The sequence below is a fragment of the Erinaceus europaeus genome, chromosome 12, assembly GCF_950295315.1.
Source record: "Erinaceus europaeus chromosome 12, mEriEur2.1, whole genome shotgun sequence".
NCBI classification, from domain to species: Eukaryota; Metazoa; Chordata; class Mammalia; order Eulipotyphla; family Erinaceidae; genus Erinaceus; species Erinaceus europaeus.
Genome location: NC_080173.1, coordinates 86,875,490 through 86,892,156, shown reverse-complemented (window position 1 = coordinate 86,892,156; position 16,667 = coordinate 86,875,490). Strand labels below are relative to the sequence as shown.

The 16,667-nt window shown below is 41.9% G+C and overlaps 1 protein-coding gene across 6 annotated transcripts in view; it reads right to left on the bottom strand.

Moving 5' to 3' along the window:
• Nucleotides 1–1,556: 1,556 nt before the first annotated feature.
• Nucleotides 1,557–16,667, bottom strand: part of NDEL1 (nudE neurodevelopment protein 1 like 1) — a 75,353-nt gene continuing 60,242 nt past the window's right edge. For 3 of the 6 annotated variants that reach the window (XM_060204401.1, XM_060204400.1, XM_016188323.2), the window contains 3 exons: nt 9,918–10,069; nt 7,792–7,806; nt 1,557–2,790 (listed from right to left, as the gene is read on the bottom strand). In XM_060204401.1, the coding sequence (XP_060060384.1) occupies nt 2,697–2,790; nt 7,792–7,806; nt 9,918–10,069 (261 nt within the window). In that variant the 3' untranslated portion in view covers nt 1,557–2,696. Of the gene's footprint in view, nt 2,791–6,638; nt 6,718–7,791; nt 7,807–9,917; nt 10,070–16,667 lie in introns of all 6 variants that reach the window. The other 3 variants (XM_060204402.1, XM_007522516.2, XM_007522509.2) reach the window with 3 other exon arrangements.

The following is a 16,667-nucleotide window of genomic DNA, read 5'->3' as shown; positions in this document are numbered from 1 at the left end:
AGAGAGGGAAAGAGAAAGATACCTGCAGACTTGCTTCACTCCCTAGGCCAGTATTCTTTTGGGGGTGCAGACAGTAGGAGTTCTGGCTTCCATGACTGCTTCTCCACTGGACATAAATAGTATTAAAGAGAGAAAATATTCTCTTGCCTGAGGTGCTGAGGTCACAGGTTCAATCCCTTGCACCACCATAAATCAAAGTTGTGTAGTGCTCTGGTTTAAAAAAGAAGAAAATATTCCTGCCCACATATTAAGAAACAGAAGGTTTTCCTTTTTGTTTTTGGTGACTAGGACTGAATTTAGGGTCTCATACATGCAAAGCATACACTCAGCTATATCCCGAGCCCCTAATTATTCTTTATTTTGTTAATTTTATATATATATATATATATATATATTATAAACAGAGGCCAGAGCATTGCTCAACTCTAGCTTATGGTGGTGCTGCAGACTGAACCTGGGACCTTGGAGGCTCAGGCAAGAAAGTCTTTTGCCTAACTTTTATGCTGTCTCCCCAGCCCATCCTTATTTATTTATTTATTTATTTATTGCCTCCAAGGTTATTACTGGGGCTCGGTGGGAATCCACTGCTCCTGGAGGCCATCTTTTTTCCGTTGTTGTGGTTTGGTGGTGGTGGTGGTGGTGCTGTTGCTGCTGGTTTTGGATAAGGCAGAGAAACTAAGGGGGCGGGGGGAGACACCTGCAAACTTGCAGGTAGGGAGTCAGGGGCTCAGCCAGGATCCTTGCACAGGTCCTTGCACTTCGCACCATGTGCGCTTAACCCAGTAGGCACCACACCCCTCCAATTATTTCTTATACCCTTAAAAACTGGATTGAATTTTCATTTACTTACAGGCTTTTTTTTTCTTCTTTCGAACGGTGTCATTACCAGGGCTTCAACCTCACACTGGCTTTTTCCAGACAGAGCGGGAACCACACACTGAAGCTCCCAGTCTGTAGCACTCTGAGGGTGAAAACCTGGTGCTCTACTCCGTGCTAGCTCCCTGCCTCTCTGCGTGCAGGATTTGTATGCTTTGTTTTAGCAAACCATGCTCAGAATCTGACACTTTCAATGGAGACTCAGTTTACATATTCCCCAGAATCTAGTACTTTGTATCCTGCTGCAAACATCTGGCATGTTCTCACCAGGGCTGAGGGGGGACACCCACATGCCCCGATCCTCTAGTCCCAGAAAACAAACACATACCATGCAAAGCAGCACAATGGAGGACCAGCTCCTGAAGCCATCAGGACTTAGTAATCGACTCCCTCAAGGTCCCAGTCCTTCCTCTCAAACTTCCTCACCTGGGGTCTGGGCAATTCCTAAGCCACTTCTGTGCAACATAACCAAGGGTAGAAACCAGCACCGGGGATCATCATGAAGAGAATCATCATGAAAACATATTTTCTGCTAACTGGGGTCACCTGAGATTTCTCAGTCCCATTCCACAAACTGGCCTATGCCCACCTCAGGTAACATGACAATTCAGAAGTGTCGTTTGAACCTGGCTTTGTAACTCCAACCCTACACTAGAACAAGCTCAATGAAACAACTTCAATTTTTTTTTTCTGTGAAATTTATTGTTTCCACATTAAAAGATTTTTTTGGGGGGAGGGGAAGAGTCTTTTAACCACATGATGATCCTATACAATGCCCAGTCGGACACCATCATAAATCATTAACATGCCATATGAGTTCTGAATAAATAAAAGCTACAAAGCCCAAGTTATATACAAATATCTCAGGCGATAATGTTTACAAACCTATGTACAATAAAATAATGTAAACAGTAAATGCAGCATGAGCGTAATCAAAGGATGCATGGGACAACCACTTGTGTCAGTCTGCCCCCCCAGAAGCTGGCACTGGCCATGCCCCTGGCATCAGGTCGCTCAACTCTTCCTAACACAACTGAACAGGCCCTCCGAAGACAAAACAAAAAAGCACTGAAGATGTCATTTCACTGAAGGACCAGAAAGCTGACAAGGAGGTTGCTACCGCCTCACATCCTGAGTCTGAAGCATATGGAGGAGATAGAACAGGGGCACAGCTTGTATGTGCCCAGCCTCCTGCCATCTGGGACTCAGAGAGGCATTTCACTGCTCAGGGAGATGAGTCTATGGAATGATAACTGCTAAACTAAAATCAGAGGTGCAAAAAAAAAAAAAAAAGTTACTTAATTCAGTGACCTTCCTGACCCTGCTAGCAACAGGCTCAACCTCTGGGGGTGGGGGGACATGATTGTGAACGCTGAATACGCTTGGATGGGAGCTCAGAAAAAGGGCACATGTCAACCTGATTTGAGGGAGGGCTTCTAGAAGATCTGCAATGTCTGTCCTAAACACAACTAAATCCTATCAGTAAAGCAGGATGGGGGCTATGAAGCAGGAGTGATGAATGGGTACTTCTGCATCCAGTGACCAAGTAATACACATACGTATCATCTTGTGACCCACAAAAGTGCAATCATGTGAAACCAACGGCACTACGGCAAGAAGATAAAACAGCCAATATTGATATCGCGCAGAGTCCTGGGACTGGGCAGGGCCCAGCAGCCACCACTGCATGCAGCCTGCCCTCTGCCAGTCATGGGACGGCAGACAGAGGGGCCCAGGCTGGGCCCAGGCACCGAGGGATGAGGTGTAGGTGTCCTGGGTTCCTGGAGGAGGGCAGGAGCCCCCGCTTGAAGGCCGGGCACTCACACACTGAGAGGCAGCATACCAGGTGCTGACGACGGGCGTGAAGAGCCCAGACCGGGAGGAGGAGGAGCTGGGTCAAAGCCGTTTACTGCCCTGTGGGAGTGACCAGAGCACAGAAGGGAAGGGGGAAGAGAAAGAGAGACCATCATTTTAAATCACTCAACACACAAGAAATTCATTTGCTCTCTAAAACTATGCTTCTTCCTGGCCCAGACCAGAATCCTGACAAAGCAAGGGAGTGGCTTCCCAGAAAGCATCAGTTAAAAGAGACCTGAGACTGGGAGTCGGGCGGTAGTGCAGCGGGTTAAGCGCACATGGCGCAAAGCGCAAGGACCAGCGTGAGGATCCCAGTTCGAGCCCCCAGCTCCCTACCTGCAGGGGGTTGCTTCACAAGTGGTGAAGCAGGTCTGCAGGTATCTATCTTTCTCTGTCTTCCCCTCCTCTCTCCATTTCTCTCTGTCCTATCCAACAACAATGAAATCAATAACAACAATAACTACAACAATAAAACAAGGGCAACAAATGGGGAAATAAATAAATAAATGTTTAAAAGAGAGAGAGAGACTTGAGACTCAGTGGTCCTGGGATAACAAGACTACTTGCTCCCTTCTGAGCACCAGCAGCACACTGGCCATTGCAGCCACAGCCATAACTGTTTCCCAGTGTAGACCAACATGTCTGCTAAAGGGCAACTTAGTTACGTAAGAGTACAATTAATGATGAAAAACTAGTCATTAACAACACATGCCACAGCTTTTTACAATAGCATGGACAAATATCCAGCATGTCATGAGTATTAAACAGAAAGAGAGGCTACCACACTGTTGTTTGATCGAGGATGTGCATTTTTAAAGGTAGTATATGTGGATTTTGAACCTACTCGCTCCTCATGGAGACGAGGAGTGTGGGGAAACACACAACCACATGGATCCTTGAAGGACAACTCAACAGTCACTTTTCTTCCCTCTGGCTTGTGAGTGAATTTTTGTTTGGTGCTTTATGCCTTCACGCTGTCCTCCAAATCTACAACGTACATGAGCAAGGGGGAGAAAAATAACCTTTTTCGGCTGTAAAGGAAGCAAACCCACACAGGCAGGCTTCTCTGCGATGCATAAGCTACAGGACCAGGTCAGCACAGAGCCTGCCACTAGGACTCAGCACAGGGCCCAGTGAACAGAGCACCTCACCCACCTGGAAAAGCAGCCGTGAAGCAAGGGAGTTAGGGCAACGCCTGGAACCTCTCTCGGGAAGCCATTTAAGCCTTTCCATACTGAAAAATGTCCCCGGAAAATGTGTCCCATTAGCATTTTGGTAGCTGCAGCCAAATGAAAGGAGCTGCACTCCTCCTCCTAGCCTTTTACACAGGAGTGAGTCCCAGGAAAATGAACACAGACTTCAAGAGAGAGGTTCTTTAAATAGCAGACCCCACACAGATTCCTCATCGAAGATCAGTGTCCCACACACTGGGAAGTGTGGTCTCCTACAGAAACAGGCAAAGGCACTTGACAAGTGACCCTGACTGCTAAGAAAAAGGAGCCAGCTCACATCTGAAGAACCTGACCTCAGTACAGATCATGAGTTTGAGATCTGTCACTCAAGCACAGGCCAGAAACTACAAGAAGCTCTGACAACGCTGTTTTTCTCCCTTGTGTACAGCTCCCTATTTCATGGTAAACACTCAGCATTTGTCCTGTTTTTTCTGTACTAGGGGAAGTCTGATATTTGAACTTCATCATGTTTAAGAACTCTCAATCACCCCCACCCTTCCCCTATCCTCCCAAATATGTCTGTGCCTCTTCTAGGGAAAGGGAATGCATACCCTATATGCATTTGCTGGACTAGTCCCAGAGCCCTAGTGTCTGCTTCTAACTCGACAGGCCTCACAAATGTGACTATCAGATTCCCAGCCTCACAAGAAAATGGCAACAGGCAGGGCATGTTATGCTAAAGACAGTCCCCAAAGCTCAGCAGAAGAAGGAGCCAAGAAAAACTTGGCATTTGTTGCACAAGGCATGCAAAGCAGCGACTGATAAGATGGCTCCAAGTGCAGGTTTAAGACTGAGACTGCAGCATTTTCAAGTTAGATGAACCTTCACTGAACATCAAGTTCATCTCCATTGCTTTACTGCTAATAACAAAACTAAAAAGAAGGTTCAACCATTCACCCGAGCTCACTCTGTTAGCTGGAAATAGGGGATGAGCTTGCCAATAGGGACACGGGGTCCACAACCAGCCTCCAGAGCCTCTGCGAGCAATCATGGCGCTCCCAGTGCAAATGAGCACTTATGAAAATAAGCAGTGCAATGCAGAAGACAAATGGAGAGCGAGCAACTAGACAAGCAAGCAATGTACGTGTAATTAGGGGAGGAGCCTTTTTAACATTTTACATATCTACTGCTGTCTCAGGGGTATGGTTTCATACCTCCCCAAAATATCTATTAGCATACCTTGCCCACCACCACCAAAATGCAGACTTTTCTGTGCTGCAAGGCACTGGATTTCTTCCCCATTCACAACCCCGTCTCACCACCCCACCCCAGTAACCTCAGCTCCAGATGGAGGGTTTATTATGTTCCATCCTCTGACCCTTTGTGTTGTCTCCTAAGTCTCACATGAGTGAGATCATCCACATTTGTCTTTCTCCTGGCCTACTTCACTTAGCATAATCCTCACCAGCTCTACCCATGTTGTACCAAAAACAAAGATTCCATCTTTCTTAAAGCTTAATAGTATTCCATAGTATGTATTTGTGTGTGTAGATATATAGAGATTACAACTTGTCTGGAAATGGAAATTGTTGATTTGGTGGCTAGATGGAAGGGAGTGAATAAGAATCTACTAGTTCTTCTGAGTTGAGAAATGGGATGTAAAAAGCTGAACCTATAGATGAGGTTCATTCAAGGAACAGCAAGGTTGTATGGTGAGGAAAGATTTCCAAAAAAAAGAAAAGAAATGCCTTCGTGCTCACCATATCTGGCTTCAGGGGGTAGTAAAAGAGCTGAAGATAAATGTCCCAGTGAACAACACAGGACTGAATGGAGTGAGAATAGGCAGGGGGAGAGATACAGATCTGAGGATCATCTATGTAAAAAAAATAATAAAGGTCCCAGAAGCTATGAAATTTCATGGTCTATAGGGATTCCAGGTAAAATAAAAGGAACTAAGGACAGCTGTCAAATGACAACAGAAGATCTAACAGGGAAAACTAAGCATTTACAAGTTAGTGGGGTGGACCATAATCTAGTGCAATAGAGACTAGCATGAAGATTAAATCTATCCAAGAAGGGCCAGTATACCTGAGAAGGCAGGAGAGAGAGAGAGAGAAGGACAAGAATAGGCTGGTCCTATTTCAAGAGAGCAGGCAGACACACCCCGAACCCGTGGCTCCCTAGAGTTAGACAGATAAAAGGAAGCTCAGTGCAGCTCTAGTTAGCTAGTCCTCAGCCTAGGTTCTGCACACCAAAATGTACATTTCTAGAAAGCAAGGCAGAGAACTTAGATGTACCTTCCCAACTGTGTCATTCCAATTTACTTTGTCAGTGCAAGACTGAGTGTAGAGGGAATAGTCCCCACACAGCACGATTTCCTTATCGTTAGTGTCTGCTTTGGGAAAACAGAGACATTGGCTAACAGGAAGAACCCAGGTCCGAGGAAGACAGTCAAATAAGTTCAGGGCATACAGTGGCCCACCTCAGTTCTCGGCATCATCACTACAGCATCCTACCCTGTATTCGGTGTGCCATCAGACCCGCTAGTCACAATTGCCCCCAAACCACTACATTCTGTTTCTGTTTTTGCATAGCTGAGCCATTAATAATGGTAGATAAGCAAGTCAAACAGGAACTTGAAAGCTCACTCCTGGCTCTAAGTTGGTTAAAGCAGGGCCAGCCCCATGCAGTTAGTAAAACCAGTTTGTTAATAATGTGTCTTCTAGCACACACCGTGATTGAGAACAAAAAAGAGCACAGCAAACAAATTCAGTTACCCATGAACAGCGTGGGAAATATGACTTTTTCTTGCCTAATAAGAAAAGGAAAAAACATTAAGCAGTAATACAATACTGTGTTTCTCGTGTCTTAAAATTAATCTATGACCATCTATATAGAGTCCAAAGGAAATCAGACTAGCTTACAAAATTGAATAATAAGAATCCAAATAAAACCTATGGAGAAAAAGAGAACACTTCAGAAAGAACTCAGGTGACTGACTGCACTACACGTGATTTTGCATTCTTTTAGATAAATGGCATGAAGAGCTATCAGAGGCTGGAGGAGACAGAAGAGCAACAGGTGGGAAGCAGGCCCAGCAAACAGCAGAAGTGATCACAGACTAAGTAAAATACTGCTTCAAGGAAGACCTGAAATATCCACTTCAAACATATTTTTAAATCCTACAAAACAATATGTAACAATAAGGTATATTGTTGTTTTATGTGTTTTGTGTGACCTCACTGCATCTGAAGATTCTGACGTAGGCAGGAGGGCAAGGCTAGACACTTATATTCATACCCACACAAACCTACTTCGATTAACTTTTTCCCCTAGACAAGGTCTCTAGGAGCAGTAATAAAACTAGTGACAGTAAACAGAACAGACTTTTTAAATTTTGTTTTTATTTTCCCTTTTGTTGTCCATGTTTTTTATGTCCATGTTGTTGTAGTTATTATTGTTGTTGTTATTGATGTCATTGTTGGATAGGACAGAGAGAAATGGAGAGAGGAGGGGAAGACAGAGAGGGGGAGAGAAAGACACCTTCAGATCTGCTTCACCGCCTGTGAAGCGACTCCCCGGCAGGTTCCAGGGGCTGGAACCGGGATCCTTCTGCGGGTCCTTGCACTTTGCGCCACGTGCACTTAACCCGCTGCTCTACCGCCCGACTCCCCCAGAATAGACTTCTTAAGAGTGAGAGATAACGCAAGTAAATACTAAAGCCAAGGCTTAATTTTTAATGGAGAACATTCTCTCATGCTCAAACTACAAACTACACTATTATACAAGAAATGGCATTCTTTTCTTTTAATTCGTCATACTGAATAATGAGCTACGAAACGGACTATTTCTCTCCCCCCCCCTTTCTTTCGCAGATGGTACATACCATTGTGATTCTTGCCTAGTCCATAGGTAAGCAGAAAGAAAAGTCAGAGACAAAAAGGCAAGTCAGAAGGAAGCCAGAGCCAAAGCAAAGCAGCAAGTAAAACACAGTAAACCCAATAGCCTAGGAAGTGGCATAGCGGGTAGTGTTGGGACTCTCAAACATGAACTCCTGAGTTCAAACCGCAGCACTGCACTGTGCCAACTTGATGTTCTAGCAGTACAATTAAAGTGTGTTCTCTAGGCCAAAACTAAAGTGCAGCTGTAACTTTGTATCAGGAAGCACATTTCCAGGTTCAGCTGAGGAAATCAAGTCTACAACTACATCCAGAATACTTCCAAGGGGGCAAGGGCTTAGTCACAGTGTCCAAGGTTCACTCCCAAGTTTGGGGTTACCATGAATTTTCCATATATATCCAAAGCTGTGTGCATTTCTGGTTATTCACTGCCCGCGTGCTCTGCAGCAGCAACCAAGTGGAAGTCTATGTCTAAGGCAAACGGGAGCTGGATGCCTCAACTGGCAACATGCACTCTCTTTGGCACTGTGACTGCTCTAGGGACTTTACATGCTAAGGCATCTCTGCCAGACATATCCACTTAAGTTCATACCCAAGGCCCACCACAATATATGACTTCAAATGAATTTAAAAAATAATAATACTCTTTTGGCAGTAAGTACATGTTGCATTCAGATCATTACAAGTAACCAGGCAGTGTTTGCAACATTCATGAAGATTATCCCTGATTTTTCCCTATATTGTTCTGGGAAAAAAATGTCAGCTCATATAAATCTAGTTATCACCTCTATTTAGCATTTTGTATAAAAACAGACACTCCCTAAGATCATGAAGAAAGTTAATAACTGATCCTCCTAGAAATTCAATGAATACGATGAAGTTTTGATATAGACTGATATTTTAAAGTTTGTGTTATTTTTTTTAAAAAGTGTGTAAGTGATGTTTTAATTTACATATTGGTATTTTAGATTGATCCTTAATGAAAACACGTATACTTCAAAGTTGAATTCTCTTATGGGACAAGAAGTCAAAATACCACCACACAAAGGTGAAAAAGAAGCTTTTAGAATGAACCAGTTACCAAATCAGACCTTCCACATATGTGTAGTGCTGAGAAAAGCAGGAAATATGAAGGGGAAAAAAATTCAAGAAACTGAAATTTTCTCAAGTTGTGTTTGTACTGCTTGCACAGAGTAAGAACGGACGGATTCTAAAGCAGAAACAGTATTAGGAATCACAGTGCTTAAGTTGGCGAACCAGCAACTGCCCCTCAGGTAGCACAGACAGCAGGTCCTAACTAGTTGCCTAAATTAAGGCACACCTGTACAAGACTATAGCCATGCAGCATTTTTTTTGTTTTGTTTTGTTTTAACTGAAGTTAAAACATGTACTCACATGGATAAATGCCAGCAATAGTTTTAAGTGATGCTAGGCATGTACAGAACAGTATCTAAATTATAATCCCATAAAGTGTGTATCAGATATATAAGAAATTTTTTTTATCCCTAGAAATCTTGTAAGGATGGGGGGGGGAAGATGTGAAAACATTTCATTGTTAACTTTATATCCTTCTGTACTGACTGCAATTTTGCCTAAGGCATTAAACTTGTGTCTGCTGAAATTCTGTAACAATATTATTAAATTCTCAGTTCCCCAATTTACATCATATTGAACCTGCATCTCCAAAATTGTATTTGATCTAGTGGTTTTCTGTTTTTCTAAAATCACCGGGCAAGGTCTGTTGCAGAGTTCTGAGTATGCATGATAATGGTGTTATATAGTCTACCTTAACAGCAGCAGTGAAAATGTACTATGTAGCCTAAGTACTTTGATAACAAGGCCCAAATGTCAGTCACCTTTAGTCCCCAGAGCCTAGTACTGCTGCCTATAGAGTCTGCTCCCCAGGACAAAATCTTCTGAGTCAAGGTTCCCAGGGCAACAGACTCCTTGGGGACAAGAAAACAACAACACATTTCATGTCCCCCAAGATTTGCATGATGACAACCTTCAGGTAGGTTTATAAAACTGAGCGTTACCCTTCCAATGCTTTAATAAATTCATATAATATACAACTGGAATACTCAATAAATTATTTACAAGTCCCAGGACTTACCCTTTATCGAAGAATGATGTATGCCCTGATCGAGAGAACTTCGTGCCATTATTATTCATCACACCACAGTTGACATTCCCTGAAATATAGGATTTCCGTGATGCTTGGTCTTTTGCAAAATTCCTGCAAGCTGCTAATTTGGATTCTAAAGCCTACAAGAAGGAATGAAGGATTTGGTTGTCAAAACAGTAGCTGCACATAAAAATTTGCATTTCAAACCATCCATTTCTGTCTCAAGACACACCCCCTTACTCTCTCGGTTAACAGTAGTAGCTAAGTCATTACCTTTCCAATTGAAAAAGGGAATATTAGTAACTTTTATTTTCTTATTTATTCCAATCATCAGCATGGCTATCTCACTCCAGCTGACTTTTCAAAAAGAGGCAGAGACGCAAAGAGAGACGGGAAAGAAATGTTAACCAAGCTTCCTTTAATGTTGGAGGGGCCAGACTTGAACCTGGGCTGCTTACATGGTAAAGCAGTACATCATCCAAATGAGCTACTTTGCCAGCCAGATGACACCCCCTTGTTTCTTTCTGAACTGCGAAGTTACCCATTGCCATTTTAGAGGTGGGAGATAGTATTACAGCAAACACTACAAAGATGCAAAGACGTCAGCTGAGAGCTTGTAATGTGGCCTGAATTTATGGGACTTAGTCGCTGCTACTCCATCAGAGCAGATAAATGGATTCCTAGCCCTTAGATGAACTTAGAAGCTATTATATTCTGAGAGTTCAACCCACACTATGATACCCTTTGCCAGTAATTAAACAATTCACCAGAAAATGACACCAATCCTTTAAGCTTTTACTTCAATCTGGGTGCCCATAACATCTGTCATAATATCGTGTCAATGCCAGGTTCTATAAGTAGATGGCATATAAAGAACTAGAAACACATAACCATCACACAAGCATACCACCAACTCCCCTTTTCTCATAAGGACTTTAAATGAAACCCCTCCCCCTGAAGAAAAAAACAAGGAGGGGGAGAAATTATATCCCAAAAACAATCTGTTTGTGACACTAAGGAATTAGAAATATGTAGATCAGTGGTCCGGGAGGTGGCACAGTGGATAACGCACTGGATTCTCAACCATGAGGTCTGAGTTCGATCCCCAGCAGCACATGTACCAGAGTGATGTCTGGTTCTTTCTCTGTTCCTATCTCTCACATGAAGAAAGAAAAAGAAAGGGAGGGAGGGAGGGAGGGAGGGAAGGAGGGAAAAAGAAATGTATAGATAAATCCACAGATAACAAGATTTCACTTTGAAAATTAATTTCAATAACATATTTAACCATAACAAAAGCAAATTGAAACTTCTTTCTCTTCTTTCCAATAGCAAAAGTACAATGACCTAGTAAAATAAAAAGAGGAAGAGAAACAGTGACCTTGTAGATAAGCTCTGAACAAGCATTATTTTAGCAATTTGATATTTATATGTACAGTAAAAATTAAGAGATCTTATTCCTTATGTTCAAAATATTTGTTCATTGTCTGTCATTACAGCAAGCTCAAGTTTTATCTAAGACATTCAAGTGCAAGTACTGGATATGATGCTCAAAAAAGAGGGGTCTAGAAATCAAGATTTAGAAAAAACTAATACCAGATAATTTATGTAATCACAGTTGTGGATAATAAAATCAGATGAAGATCCCACAAAAGGACAAAGAGGAATTGGCAGGAAGTCTAAAACCAGACATGACAGGGTCAGAGGCAGAGGAAAGAAGACATATCAATTCTGAATGCTTCAAGAAGAGTTAAGACAAAATAACATACATTACATTTTACAGTACTGTCACTAAGGAATCTGTTTAGTGGAGTGAGGAGGAAACAGCTCAGACTAGAATGTCTTAGGAGTGTGGATGCAATCAGAAATGCTTACAGTAAATGGAGATATATTTTCCAGAAGTTTGGTTGGGAAAGAAGAAATAGGATGACTGTTAAAATATCAGCTTCTGGTTTTCTTTAAGATTTTTAAAATGTGTAATATGTAACTATTACATGTAAAGTGTTTATGTATAATACATAACAACACATTACACATAAGTATTCTAATAATTCTTGTAATATATATATTTTTTTAACCAGAGCACTGCTAGGCTCTGGCTTATGTTGATGTGGGAGATTGAACCTGGGACTTAAGAGCTCCAAGCATAAAAGTCTCTTTGGATAACCATTATGCTATACCCCCACTCTTTGTAGTACAGTACATTCTTATATAAAATGCTGGTGATACAGGGGACACAAAGATGAGAAAAGAGAGAAATGAGATCCAAAGCAGAGAGATAAAATTAGCTATGTACAAGAATATGATACTTTTACCACTGAGATAAGAGAAAGAATAGCTACAAACAGAAGCCAGTAATAGGAGGATACTAAAAGAAAGTAGGAAAACAAAAGTTTAAATCAGATGGCCCTGATTCTTAGTGAAGTGGATGCAGAAGTGGGAATGAAGCTTCCAGTTCAAATCTGTGGACAAAACAGTATAAACAGAAAGAGTCATAAAAGTATGTAAGAGCTGATAGATAGTAGAAAGCCAATTTTGATGACCTCTTAGAAGACAGTCAGCTAAATGGATAACAATACAAGGAATACAAGTTCAACTTTCATATCTCATTTCTAAACTTTGTACCTTAGGTAAGGTACAAAAGCAAAATGATCAACAAAAAAAGATGGGATCCAAGAGCTGACAGAATTACCTAAAAGTTCATAATGAAGGGAAACTGAAGTGTATCAGCCCTCAAAGAATGTCATCAGAGCATTCAGCAAAGAGTGTGTGTTAGGGGGGGGAACTGGAAAAGTGGCCTGGGAAGCAGCAAAGTGACAGAGCTCTGGATGTACAAATATGAGGTCCCAAGTTTGGTCCCCAACACCACATACACAAGAGTGATTTTCTGTCCTCACTTTCTCAACCTCTATCTTATAAAATAAACTGAAGGAGAAAAAGGAAGAAGCACCACCAGAACAAGGAGAAAACATGAGATAGTAAAAATGAAGTGGTCTCTTCCATTTACAAGGGGGGAAAAAATTAAGCCAGGGCCTCCACTGTACCTGGTTAACTTTTTTTTTTCTTTGTAATTTCAGATAAGACACAGAGAGGGGAAAAGTGAGACATACGACAGACAACACCATTCCACCATCCACAAAGTTCCTCTCAGGCCAGGGGCTCAAGCCCAGGTCCTTGCACAGGACAAAGTGTGTGCTCTACCATGTGAGTGATCTTCCACCTCTGGCCTCAGAATACTTTAATGCAAAGGTTAAAGATAAAGAGTATACTATGACAGAAATTTGGAAAAAAACTGATATGACTTCGACTAAATGATAATTTAAAACAAAATGCTCAAGACATCTGTTGTAGCACATAAAGGATTACCTATGATTGCCAGTTCTCTCTCTGTGATACATCAGCATACCACATCAGACTGCTGGAAAAGACGTGTTGTATTTTTTCTCTACATTTTCCTATGTTAAAATGTGTCATGACTTTCCCAAAACCTAACAGTAGATTGGACTCACTAATTTTCAGAACCATACAAGAGAGAATTCAAGAAGGGAAAGAGACACAACAGATTGGCATGCAGCATAATAATAATAAACTTAGAAACAGAATTAAACATGTTACTGAAAGTTATAAAAATAATCAGCTGAAGAAGAAAATATTAAAAACTGGGAAAGGGCTGGGGAGATAACATAATGGTTATGCAGAAAGAGTTTCATGTCTGAGGCACCAAAAGTCCCAGGTACAATCCCCAGCATTACCCTGGTGTGCTGGGGGCGGGGGGGGGGGGGGGGGGAACCAGGAAAGATGTAAGCTAAATCTGTGTGTGCATGTGTCAAGATATTACGAAATAAGCACAATATTTCAAGTTATAGAGCTAAGTGCAACTCTTACAACAGAATAAAAATGATGGCATGGGGAGATTACTCTATGTACATATAGTACTATACGACTGATCTATATACATTACTGCTTATATTAACTTTAAAGTACACAATATGGAGTTGAACTGATGATTAAAAAGTACTTTCTAAGAGCCAGAAAGGCTAAATGTAGGACCATGGACCTTAGCCTTTCCATTTTGTCTTTATCTAAAGTACAGTGTGGCACACTTCCAAGTTGCTGCCATCCAAGTACTGGAAGGGTGGAGCACCCAAGGTGCCCATATCAAAACCTGCCATGCGCCTATCTCCAATCTGGTTCTTGAGTTGTACCCTTTATAATAAACTGGTAAATATAAATTTAATGTTTCACTGGGCTCTATGAAGCATCTTAGAAAGTACCCAACCTAAAGAAGGAGTCATGCAGACCCCTGTTTATAGCCCGTTGATCTGGGTACAGACTTCTGAGACTTAATTGTGGAATCTATACTTACTCCAAGTTTTAGTACCAGAAATTAACGGTGAGATACTCAGGTGGTATCTAGAGAATCAGTGTTGTTGGTGGCAGAAAACTTCCCAGGGTCAGAGCTGAGATTTGAAACTACCAGCAGGGTATTAGGTAAGACAGAATATTCACCACAGAAGAGATCCAAAAGGCCGAGAAACACATGAAAAAATACTCCAAGTCTCTGATTGTCAGAGAAATGCAAATCAAGACAACAATGAGATATCACTTCACTCCTGTGAGAATGTCACACATCAGAAAAGGTAACAGCAGCAAATGCTGGAGAGGGTGTGGGGTTAAAGGAACCCTCCTGCACTGCTGGTGGGAATGTCAATTGGTCCAACCTCTGTGGAGAACAGTCTGGAGAACTCTCAGAAGGCTAGAAATGGACCTACCCTATGACCCTGTAATTCCCCTCCTGGGGATATATCCTAAGGAACCCAACACATCCATCCAAAAAGATCTGTGTACACATATGTTCTTGGCAGCACAATTTGTAATAGCCAAAACCTGGAAGCAACCCAGGTGTCCAACAACAGATGAGTGGCTGAGCAAGTTGTGGTATATATACACAATGGAATACTACTCAGCTATAAAAAAATGGTGACTTCACCGTTTTCAGCCGATCTTGGATGGACCTTGAAAAAATCATGTTGAGTGAAATAAGTCAGAAACAGAAGGATGAATACGGGATGATCTCACTCTCAGGCAGAAGTTGAAAAACAAGATTAGAAAAGAAAACACAAGTCGAACCTGAAATCAAATTGGAGTATTACACCAAAGTAAAAGACTCTGGGGTGGGTGGGTGGGTGGGGAGAATATAGGTCCATGAAAAATGATGAATGAAATAGTGGGTGTTGTATTGTTAAATGGGAATCTGGGGAATGTTATGCATGTAAAAAAAAAAAAAAAAGAAGAAGTAGAAACACAAAGCAGAAATTGACTGAGTTTGGAGTATGGCACCAAAGTAAGAAAGCAGAAGTATACTAGAGTTTGCAGTGAGTACCCTCCCTAACACTTCCTTTCCACTATTCCAAGCTTTGGGTCCATGATTGCTCAACAGTTTGTTTGGCTTTGTATGTTAACTCTCTTTTCAGTCATCAGGTTCCAGATGCCATCAGGATGCTAGCCAGGCTTCCCTGGATTGAAGACCCCACCAATGTGTCCTGGAGCTCCGCTTCCCCAGAGACCCACCCTACTAGGGAAAGAGAGAGGCAGACTGGGAGTATGGACCGACCAGTCAACGCCCATGTTCAGCGGGGAAGCAATTACAGAAGCCAGACCTTCTACCTTCTGCAACCCTCAATGACCCTGAGTCCATGCTCCCAGAGGGATAGAGATGGGAAAGCTACTGGGGAGGGGGTGGGATATGGAGATTGGGCGGTGGGAATTGTGTGGAGTTGTACCCCTCCTACCCTATGGTTTTGTTAATTAATCCTTTCTTAAATAAAAAAAAAAAAAGAAAAAATAAACAAAACAGTGAATGGAGTTTTCCAACAGAGAAAAAGAAAAAGACTGGGCTGCAGTAGATAGCGTAATGATTACACAGACTTTCATGCCTAGGGGGGAGGGGCGGGGGGGAAGGATATAAAGAAGCCACAAATTTGATGGGAATAAATAGCAGCATGGAAAACTGAACATAAATCAAAGGAAAGTATGCAATTTCTACTATTTTAGAAAGTCTCAGGCAGGGGTAAATAGTATAATGGCTATACAAACAGACTCTCATGCTTGAGGCTCCATAGTCCCAGGCTCAGTCCCCCACACCATTATAAGCCAGAGCTGAGCAGTGCTCTGGTTAAAATTTTTTTAAAGTGAGCAGATAATAGTGGGAAATTTTAGGAGAAAATAATTAAAACAGGTAAAAGACTCAGATATAAATAGGAACAAAAATGCAAAAAAAAAAAGAAAAGAAAAGAAAAAAAAAAACACTAACTTCCTAGTGGCACAGGTCCACATGGTTTATCATTGTTTCTCTGATACGGATTCAGACAATGAAGTCCAATGGACTGTAGGGCTCCCCACCTGCAGGGGAGTCACTTCACAGGTAGTGAAGCAGGTCTGCAGGTGTCTGTCTTTCTCTCCCCCCCCATCTTCCCCTCCTCTCTCCATTTCTCTCTGTCCTATCCAACAATGAGGACATCAATGACAATAATAACTACAATAAAACAAGGGCAACAAAAGGGAATAAATATTTTTCTAAAAAGGTTTTTAAAAAATTTTTAAAAAATAGCAACTACAAAAAAAATAAAATAAAAAATAAGTACCTTGGCAGTTTGAACACAGTGATAAACAATCAAGCTGTACCACGGGGGCCGGCCAGTAGCACAACGGGTTAGATGCACATAGCACCAAGTACAAAGA